The sequence below is a fragment of the Papaver somniferum genome, chromosome 9 (genome assembly GCF_003573695.1).
Source record: "Papaver somniferum cultivar HN1 chromosome 9, ASM357369v1, whole genome shotgun sequence".
Lineage (NCBI taxonomy): Eukaryota > Viridiplantae > Streptophyta > Magnoliopsida > Ranunculales > Papaveraceae > Papaver > Papaver somniferum.
Genome location: NC_039366.1, coordinates 59,735,894 through 59,746,802, shown reverse-complemented (window position 1 = coordinate 59,746,802; position 10,909 = coordinate 59,735,894). Strand labels below are relative to the sequence as shown.

The window sequence follows — 10,909 nt, the reverse complement described above, 5'->3', positions numbered from 1 at the left end:
ACTCCTACTATGGGGATACCATTCCTTATAGGACAAAAGGATTTAGAGCGTTCCTGACCACTGGATCGACCAAATGATATCCCCCTTAATAGGCGTGGTATCGTCCTATATAAATCATGATCAAACATGTATAGTTATACCATATAGCGGATCTTTACCCACGAAAAGAAAGGGAAAAAAGTAATATTACAAAAAATAATTTTAAACAATATTTTGATTTGAGCCCATAACCCTGAACTTTACAAGTTACAAAAAAAAAAAAATTATCTACCAAACTGAGAGAAATTACTTGATGATTTTATGTATACGAAGTATCTTTGAGGACGTAAATAGCAAAATAATCGCAACATGCAGTCAATAATCTTTCTGGCATGGAGATGTTGGATATTTATAAAACATATGAATTTTGATTTTGCTATAATAGAGGGGTTCGAGAGGGTGACAGCCTCCTGGCTGTGGTCGATCTGACATGTTAGGCCACGGGGTTTTAGGGGGCAGCGCCTTGTTGCAAAGTGCGAAACAGCGTACCATAAAAAAAAAATCTGGTATTAGTTTGAAAACCCAATTCATATTTTTAGTGCAAATCTAAATGAATGTGTTTCTTGCTAGTGACCTCCATTGATGCCTTTTTAAGGTATTTGTCGGAAATAAAAAGATATCTCCAATGGACATGAAACCCCATATAAATAATGGTGATTATTTCTCTTGAAAACACATCAAAACTTTTTGATTTCTTCATTCCTAATGACGTCATCAGAAAATTTAAACAGTGTATTCTTGGTCGGGTCAAGGAAGTTTAGTCCTTGAATTCGATTTTGCTAGGGTTTAACTGAATCCTGAAGGTATAGTTCATTAACCTGTTGTACTCACCAATTACTTAGAAAAGACCGAATTATTGTCTAAAAGAATCGAAAGATCCATGAAGTTGGAATTACACCAAATCTCTGTGTGTGTTTTTATCCTCTAGTCTAACCCAATTTTCCAACACTCCATAAGCTGGCTCCGCCCCAAGCCGTAAGCTAAAGCCTACACAGGCCTGGACAAGCACACCAGATAGAGTTTGCAGGCATCTTAATCAGCAACAACCTAACCGATAAGTCAAATTCTGTTTCTCTTTCACAAGTGTCTCTCCCAGAGGCGGAGCCAAAGGTTGATTAACTGTGGCTCTAAATCCCTCACAATTTCTAAAATTCATTATGAGCCCTTGATATTTTTACATTTTTCACGTTTAGTCCTCTAATTTTTGGAAGTCAGTTTTCCCATTTCTAATATTCTTTTAGTTTAATTTAATCCACCTAATTTGTAAGGGTTTTTATTAGCCCCCTAAGCTTAAAAGCTAGCTTGCCACTGATCTATCCGATTAAGAGCAGTATATTGTAACAATTGATTTACAGTAGTAGTTCATTCAATATGCCAGCAACACTATTTGAACCGTTCAAAAATCCACCAGTGCAACAATTGACCTATAACTATTTTCACCTCAGAGCACATAGCATGTGTATATGGCATTGGAAAAAAAAAGTCACCATAGGCGATCATTTTAAAGCTTGAATAATTACATATTAAAATGATGTATTTGGAAGAACACATAGGAGAAAGTGGTGAGATATATCATCAAAAATTGAAATTTAAAGAATTAATAATTTAACTTAATATTGTTTTTGAAAAACTATAATTTATTACAGCCCTCACCAAAAATTCAAGCTAAAATTCTCCCTCTTCTCTCTCCACCCCTTTCTTTAGCCTTCCCATACACGTCTCTGTTCTTGTTCCTCTTCTTCTTCTTCTTCTACTTGTTTTCCTATGTTGTTTTCTAGAGATATATAAGAGTTCTTACCCCACAGTAATCTCATTTTCGTCATCAACCAACTTTCACTTTCCCCCTCTACTTCTCTCTCTTTCTACCTGCAGATCCCAATTCCAGTTCAACAATTCCATGTCTACAGAATTAGAATTCAGACAATCTCAATTACCCGAGATCCGATTACAGCCAATTGAGATTAACCGGCCTCCGGTGTTATCGCGATGCAATTCTAATATTAAAGATTCGTCAATTCATCATCAAATGAAGAAAGAAGAATTCGAAGAAAAACAAGGAAAAGAAGAGCCAGCAGGATGTACAACACCAAAATCTGATGAAAACAGAATTCCAGCTATAGAGAATTGTCCACCAGCACCAGTGAAACCTAAAAACAGAGTAATTCTATGTAAAAGAAAATTATCTGAATTTCAATTCTTTGAGGCACAAGACGGTGGTCGTGATCAAATCGAATCGTTTTTCGGATCGATTGAAATCGATCAGTCTCGTCGCAAAATTAGAAAACGTCTTTCAAGATTATAAATTATAGATTGTTGTAATCCTTTCTCTGTTTTGGCTAGTAACTAGCTAGCTATAATATTTTCTCAATTTTCAATTTTATGAACGAAATTTCCACTGTCACTTTACTTAAATTGTATGTTTATTCTTGATCTCAAATCATCATTTTTCTTTGTAGATTAAATAAAATTCCGTTCTTCTTCTTCTTCTTCTTCTTCCTCTCAATTTCATGTATCTCTTTGATCGCAATTCTCGATGATAATCATGAAATTTGCGATATTTGTAGCTACAATTCGGTAAAGCAATAAGAATTAAGCTCTTTGATGAATGAATTTATTGCTACATAGTACATGGTACAGTAATTAACTTTCCGAATTATACCTAAAATCTCGTTGAATTAATCGATGATCGGTAAAGATATGGTTACTTTAACTATGTAATTAATTAGCCCAAGTAAAATTCTATGGGATTTTTCAGCTTAAGCAGTGGGAAGTATTACTACTTGGATCAAACAATTTAACTTCTTGGGATCAAAAAATTAAATTATTTTCCCTCTTGGGATTGTTTAAATTTTAGTAAATTGGGATTGTAAATTAGGGTTATGATCATTAAGAACGGAGACGTGGGTAGTTGAGGTTGTTGATGTGATGATGTAAACTTTGAAAGGGTTGCTTTAATTTGAAGATAAGAAATTAAACATTGTTGCTAAGAATTTAAATTGATTTAGTCATGGTACGGCTAGTTTTAAGCTAAGAGTTTCTCTGGCTTAAGCCACACTTTTGTGTTTGTTGCTATTCCCTTCAAATCCCCATCCATAAAAGGAATCCAAGTTTGGACCACACGCATTTGTTTTTGATAACTTCGAGAGAAATTGAGGAGAATGATCTTCTCCCAAAACAACAGTTTTACCTTCCACTACAATGCCGGCTGTCACAATCATTTAGATAAGTGCTTATTCATAAAGTCATTGCTGTTCAATTAAAATTTAGATTTTACTAAAGTTGAGAAGTGAAAAATACTCTGTTTTCACTTTCATGTCGATCTTCATCTTACTTACTGTCACTAATGTACTGATTGTTTTAGGATTGACTTGTTGGTTTGTATTTGCCTTTTAAGCAAAGTTGAAGATGACTTCATGGACTTTTAGTTAGGAGTCAGGACTCGGGAGTATGTTTTTAGGTTGTTGGATTCATCAAAAACGAAAACGCACGTCTAGCAACATGCATAAATCTGCTGTTGCTGCTTCAGATGATTAGGAACTGTATACGGCCTTGACACAGATTAACAACTTCCATAAAAAGTTAAAATAAACGAAAGATACGAAACAGGATGTGATTCAAGTTTCCGATACCAAATCAGTGCAAGGATGCTCATCTCAAGTGAGTTTTATATTCATAGGGATTGATACAGCGTGGTTAAAAGTAACAAAAAGTAAGATTGGTAACAGTATAAATGTGCGGAAAAGAGAATTTCCCCTTTGTAATTTGGCATTTCACTCTAGACTTGCTGAATCCTTTATTAAAACAGACAATCCGTACCTTTGCTTTGACAATTCTCATGATCACAGTCACAGATCTATCTATATATTAAAGCATCCAATATAAAGTTGCTCTTTACCGAAACAAATTATTTTAGTAAAACGTTAAAAGAAAGGAAGATGACAAGAGTTTTATAAACATAAAAAGGAAAAAATAAGCGTACAAATGAAAAGAAGAAGATGAGAGAGCAGGAGAAAGTAATTTTAAAGCTTTGTCTTATAACCGACAAGCTTTTTGCAGGTGTAAGCTATTTTTCCTTTTCTTTTTTTCCCGATATGTAAGATGCGATTGCTGGGTCACCGTCTTTCTACGTGTGTGAAATGAACCGAAATCCTTTGCTCGCGCAGCTAATGTTTCCGTGTTTTGTGATTCGACTCGTTCGAGTCCTTAAGCATATCTAGACGTAGAACGTTCTTGGTTCACTTAAAGTCGAAAAAGCCAATAAGTAAAAAGCCTAGCAGCAAGTTTGGAAATATGAAGCAAAAGCACTTCTCAGAATTCAAAAGCAAAGGGATTTTACTTTACAAGTTACTTTTATTTGTAAAAGTTATTTTGGAATTCTATCGCTGAATAAATTTTTAATTTTTCGACTTAATTAAGTCAAAAGAGTAATTTTCCAAGGTGTACACCCTATAAAATCATCACAATTTGATTTGAAACATGAAATTGATTTATGCTACTAAAAAATGATTAGACGAGGGAATGTCATGTAATAGAGTCATTCAATACAATTTGATTAGAAACTATGGGATCATATGGTCCCAAATAAGTGTTGTGAGACTTCCTGATAGACCGACATCAGTTGCATAATTTGCTAGTCATCCGTAGCTTGGTTTTTCTTTTTGTAGTTGTGCTAGACAATGTTATTGATTTTTCTGATGCATTTTTTTTCTTCTGATTTTCAGTAATAGTTCCGGCTATATATTATAGTGATTCAGCAAGTATCAGCGTCTAGGAATCAGAGCGAATTTACCGAGTCCGTTTCGGATTGTATCTTTGGCAAGTTCCTTTCTATCGTGGTTCTTTACAACATTAGCATGGCCCATATTTCAGCAATTAGTGAGGTGGTGATGCCCAAATTGCGATATCGCCACCACTGTTCAGCAAATCAAGAAAAAACCCGGAACTAGTAACTGATTACTCAGTTCCGGTCTGTTTTGGACTGGTTATTTCTCTTCTCTCTCACTTCCTGCAACGTAAGGAAAAAAAGAACACTTTTCCTGGAAAATTCACTGCTCGGTTCCGGTCTGTTTTGAACTGGTTATGAGCTTGATATTCATCTATTTTCCTTTCTTTTAAAGTTTAGCTAGGTTTTTTTTTATGTTTATCTATGTTTTGTACGCCCTTATGGTGGTTTTATCTCCTCTATTAAAAAGGTTTATGTCGGTTTTGATGGCCGTTTTTGATTATTATGGGTGATCTTTTTTTTTTTAATTTGGTTATTATGGGTATGAAGATCACTTGCACCCCTTTCCTCTGTCCCTGATTTCCCTGATCAGAAGTGGCTCATGGGAAGATTAGTACATAAGAGATTTTTTTTTTGTTTTGCTGGCGGTCTATCAAGCTTTTTTGAGTAAATAAATAAGTTTAAAATGCAGATTAAAACCTATGCATCATGCATACCAGAAATCCAGGTTTAAAATGAAGACTCAGTGAGTCCGTATTCTGTGTCCCCGTAATATTATATCACATCTTCAATCTTTTCTACAATTTAGAACTAAAAATTCAATAATGGCAGTTCTTGATTTTATGTCTTCTAGTTTGCCACCCGGAACGTAAAATCCTAATTCTACCACTAGCTGTGTTACACTATATGCCAAGGACCACAAAAAGTTCTATACGTGCATTGAGTACAATCCCCCAGGTACTCTTGGGCAAGTAGCAGGAACCGCCTCCATTGAGTGCGCCCCCCTGATCGTCTGCACAGAGGAACCTTCAATCCACGAAATGGAAGAAAGATGGACCCGACCACTGTTGAGTGTAAGCAAAACAAGCATAATTGGTGTCGACTTCCCTTTAACTTGCTACAGTTATCATGTACTGAGTAAGTTCGAATTATGGTTCTCGAATTAATTATAAAATTCAAATTTGTACTTTTGGCTCGCTAATAAATGGCAACGGCAACAGTTCGGACGACACTTTTTTAGAAGGTTTCCACAACACTTTTTGAGACGTTTAACTTACTCGTTTTTGCCACACTATTTAATGCTAACGGGCAGCAAACGGAGAACAACATTCTCGTGAGAAATTGAAATTCAGAACTCGAAGTCAATTTATCGGAAGTTGGAATATAAAATCAGTTATCAGTTTTCACCGTTTTACTTTAGACCCACGTAGCGGTAGAGTTCTGAATCACCTCAACACGTGTACACTACGTGTCACTATTGCGAATTCCAAGTAGTTGCCTTTTTTTAATTTTTATCTTGTTTCAAAAACCAACTTCTCCATTGAATTACAGAGAAGTGAAAATCAGAGCAAGGAGTTTTTACAGAGATTTTTGAAAACATGGCTCCAAAGAGATCATCAGGAAAGGTTGTGGTGAAGGCAACGAAGAAAGTAGTCGAAACTGTCGATATTTCAGTTGATGTCGATGAAATAGGGGAAGTTACAAATCCAGAGGAAACAATAACAAAAGACATTAATGTTGTTGTTGAAGAAACTATTAAGAAGAAACCTCAACAGGAAACTGCAGCAAAAGTTACTCCACTGAAAATAGAAGGAGCTAAGGATCAGACCGAGAAGAAAAAGGATGGAAAAGAAGAAGCGAAGAAAACACAAGATGGAGAAGAGACAGAGAAATCTCAAGAAGAAAATGAAAAGACAAAAGTAGAGAAGAAGAAGGTGAAGAAAACCCAAGAGAAAGGAAAGGAAGAGAAAGAGAAGAAGCAGAGAACAGGGAGGAAGAGAAAGATGTTTACTGGTATTGAAGGGGAATACAAGAGATATGTGTTTAAGGTATTAAAACAAGTTCATCCAGATTTAGGTGTATCTTCAAGAGCAATGGTTATTATAAATGGATTAATGAATGATATGTTTGAAAGATTAGCAAAGGAAGCAGCAAAACTTTGTGATTATACAGGAAGGATGACAATGTCTTCGAGGGAAATTCAAGCTGCTGTTCGATTGGTGTTACCAGGAGAACTTGGTAAACATGCTATTTCAGAAGGGGTTAAAGCTGTTACTAACTACACATCTCATGAGTAGTTGTTTGAAGTTCTCCGTAGGCTAGGTTCTTTTGCACTTCTTGTTTGTTCAATTAGTACTGCTAACTAACTAGGAGTAGATTAATCTGTGTGTTTATGTTTGTAAGGCTTTCTTGTATTTCTACTAATAGTAGTATGCATGTTGTTTGTAATCGATGTTTTAGTTCAATCTCTTTGTTATGTTAAATGCTTCGATTTCTCATACTTCCGAGAGGGGAATTGGGAGGACTGGTCATTCACTTGTAAGATAAAAATTTCCCGGTTTATGAGTGTGATGGTACGGTACATGAGAAAAAAAAATGGACTTGTTTCATTTATGAGCCCACCTAATGTCATAAAATTCAAGTAAACAGCTGCAAGTGGAGTGAAACTCTACCACCTCTCTTGAGCGAAAATAATACCAAAAGGAAAAAAGAACAACAACAAACAATTCAATTGTAACCTCCTTCAAGTAGCAGTAGTTGTAGATACTGGGCTATCTAATTCCCAATCATCCCATTCATTGAGAGGTGATGAATATTTGCTTTTACCATCTTGATAATGATGCTGATGAAGTTATAGTTGTTGTCTGCTATCATAACTATTACTATCAAAATTGTTGTCATATTCATTCTGCAAGCAGTGGAGATTTCAGATGAGCCCGTGCCTTCATTTTCATCATCTAATGAAAACTCAACTACTTTCTGAGAAGCTATCGCCATTATATCTCTCATCCCCATGTTTTTTGTCCAACTTTAAAGGTTTTATAAGCTACATTATTCACTGTCTCATTCATCTTTTCGTCTGATACACTTTCTATGGCTATTAAAGTTTCCAACTCGACTCAGTTTAATAACACCTGAAAATACAGAGAATTTTTTAACACAATGCACAGATACTCTTTCAAGATTGTACCCTAAGGAACCATTTCAACCAATCACATGGATATAACATTAAAACCGATTGATTCTTACACAAAACATATGCAGTTAGATTGTAAATAGGAATACCTTGGAGGTGAATTCCTTAGTCCCTGCTTGGACTGCATTAGCTGCAGACTGTACAGCAGTCGATGCAACCAGCGATAATCGGCCTAATCCCTGGCATTCATAAAGATTCTATGTCAATCCCACAGAAAACTGTACAGCACTAAGCAAAAGGAAAGAAACCGATATTTCAGATCCTCAAAGTGGGAACGAAACAATGTACTAAGCTTTTTACGCATTCGTCAATGCTGCTTGATCAAGCAAAAACTTGAAGTATCAAGAATACGGCCGCATGGTCAAAAATTAGTGTGAAGAAATGCATGTCGCGGATGTTCAAAGGTCATTGAAACCCAATAACAAACAATCAACCAACCATATTTCAAACAAAAGCAAGTGAACCCAAATCAGAGTCTCATTTTAGGCCCTCATTATAAAGAGAAAAATATTCAATGTTACCTCAGAAAATGCTGAAACAGTGTCCAAAATAATGTCACCATGTGAATAGGTCCTATTCATTCTTGGTGCCACACCATTATTAGATCCAAATCCAACATATTTTCCACCTTGTGAAGGTGGAATTCCTTCTGGTTTCCCTTCATTTTGAGAGACCATTCTAGAGAAGTAGTAATCTTTATTCGAAGCCGATTCCTGTAATTTACCATGTAAATCTTCACAAGAGAAAGACTTATTTGGTCCATTACCTCTAAAATCCCCAAAAGTTTGATTTCTCTTCATTGAGTTATTATTCCCATGGTTTTTATTATCGTCCCACCCATCCCAGCCCCAACTATCAGAATTTCCAAATTTCTGATCAGAATTTCCATTATGTTTTGGCGGTTTTCCAGAACCAGGAGAAATTGATTCCTGGCTAATTGGTGGTTCAATCCATGCTTTATTATCCGACAGTGCTTCAATTTTATCACGAAAAAGCGAAGCCGAGCGGGTGTTATATTTAACAGAAATATCTGTTTCTTTAGGAATACCACGAGCTGAAAGAAATTTATTTAAAGCTTGATTACCACCATGATTGGCTTCCATTTTATTGAGGTGTTTCTCAGACCATGAATCCATTGTCACGGAACGAACGAAACTAAGATGAACACCGAGACCACGATGCTTCCCTGAACAATCAAGACACATGAATACACCATAAGTGATTGATGCCCATTGCGGATTCTTTTGTGAACAGTCTACACATGTTTTGTTCTCCGGCAATGTTTGTAAAAACCGAAGCCGTCGCGATGCGTTTGCCGCTGTTGATGACATTGGGAAAAGATAAAACTTGGGTAGTCTCTGTGAATTGTTGGTGATGATTTCGGTGGTGAGAAAATGCTTGTTTTTGTTAAAATTAGAGTGCAATGAAATTATGGCGGGAAATGAGGTCTTTTAAGTGGTTTCCGTTGTATTGAGACCACAAATTTGAATTCCGACTTTAATGGACTCGATGTTAAAATCGCCGCTTAATACAACTTTCGTTGACCATAGTTATCGGGTTAGGCTTATGGGCTTTAGTATCAAATGCCAAAAGAGAAATTTTCTATTTAGTCCACTAAACCCGATCCAGGTTATTCTGTAGTCTAGCTGCAAAAAAAAAATTATCCGTAGGTCCAAAAAACATTTAAAAAGTTAAAAGTTCTTGACTGCCCTCACCACTCACGTGTGTACATTTATTCCTCGTTCTTCTTCTTTATTTTTCAGACGAAATGCATCTTCTTCTTCATTGTTTTCATCTACAGACGAAAACTTTTTCCTTCTTCTCAATCAATAACACCAAAAACAAAAATCAACCTAAACCCATGCTTAATCATCACTAAAAATCGATCATTATGGGCAACAAAAACCAAAAATCTCTAATCAATCTTCTTCAACAGACCCTAACTCCATTTTCAGCAACCTTAACCGTTCCAATAATTTTCAATCTGAGAAAATGGTTACCAAAAGGGAGATTAAACGAACAATTAGAGAAGTAATTGTAGAAGAAACTCCTTCACCAGCAAAAACCAGAAGGAAAAACTGTCGTTAATTAATCAACAACAAAAACCAAGAAAAAACCCGCTGCAAATTTACCAACAACGAGAAGTATGACAACAGCTTCTGAATCTGATACTCCTTCATCAACAAAAATGAATGAAAATGACGGTACTCCTTCACCGGAAGCTAAAGGAAAGAAATCAAATTTAATCATGAAAAAGGGTAAACATCTATTCAAACTTTTAGACTACATACCAATATGTAGTGTTGGTAGATTTGCAAAATGTAGAAATTCTTTTGCATGTGGAAAATCTGTTATGTTTTGTTGTGTTTGATATGATATGTAGTGATTTTTTGCATTAGTGTGTTTGTTATCAATATTATGTAGTGAATTACATATCAATATGTAGTGATTTTTTGCACTGATCTGTTTGTTATCAATATGTAGTGATTTATTGAATATGAATATGTAGTAATTCCTTAATTATTATGGCAGTAGCATTGTTGTGTTAGTTATGAATATGTAGTGATTTATTGAATATGAATATGTAGTAATTCTTAATAACGAGGGGACGCTGCCCCCCTCGACCCCCATAAATGGTGATACTATTCATATCAATATGATATGTAGTGATATTTGCATTCTGTTACTTTGTTATGGGAGTAGCATTGTTGTGTTTGTTATGAATATGTAATGATGCATTGTGTTACTTTGTCAAGTAGCAATATGATTGATATTACATATCAGTGGACAGTATACATATTGTTATGTAGTGTATATTCCTATCTAGATATGTAGGTTATTTGTACGATATGAACCAATACTTATTGACATGTAATATTATGAAACAGTACATATTGATATGTACTATGTGAAAAACATCTTTTATGCTTGAATAAGAATCAATACATGTT

The 10,909-nt window shown here is 35.3% G+C and overlaps 2 protein-coding genes across 2 annotated transcripts; one reads left to right on the top strand and one right to left on the bottom strand.

Moving 5' to 3' along the window:
• The first annotated feature begins 6,312 nt into the window (after window positions 1-6,312).
• Window positions 6,313-7,227, top strand: LOC113314154 (histone H2B-like). Its single transcript, XM_026562920.1, has one exon. The coding sequence runs from the start codon at window positions 6,361-6,363 to the stop codon at window positions 7,057-7,059; it is 699 nt and encodes a 232-aa protein (XP_026418705.1). The 5' UTR covers window positions 6,313-6,360; the 3' UTR covers window positions 7,060-7,227.
• A 118-nt stretch (window positions 7,228-7,345) lies between these two features.
• Window positions 7,346-9,366, bottom strand: LOC113313748 (ADP-ribosylation factor GTPase-activating protein AGD7-like). Its single transcript, XM_026562540.1, has 3 exons — window positions 8,480-9,366; window positions 8,048-8,137; window positions 7,346-7,896 (listed from the first exon to the last, which is right to left on the bottom strand). The coding sequence occupies exons 1-3, from the start codon at window positions 9,287-9,289 to the stop codon at window positions 7,882-7,884; spliced, it is 915 nt and encodes a 304-aa protein (XP_026418325.1). The 5' UTR covers window positions 9,290-9,366; the 3' UTR covers window positions 7,346-7,881.
• Between the last annotated feature and the right edge of the window lie 1,543 nt (window positions 9,367-10,909).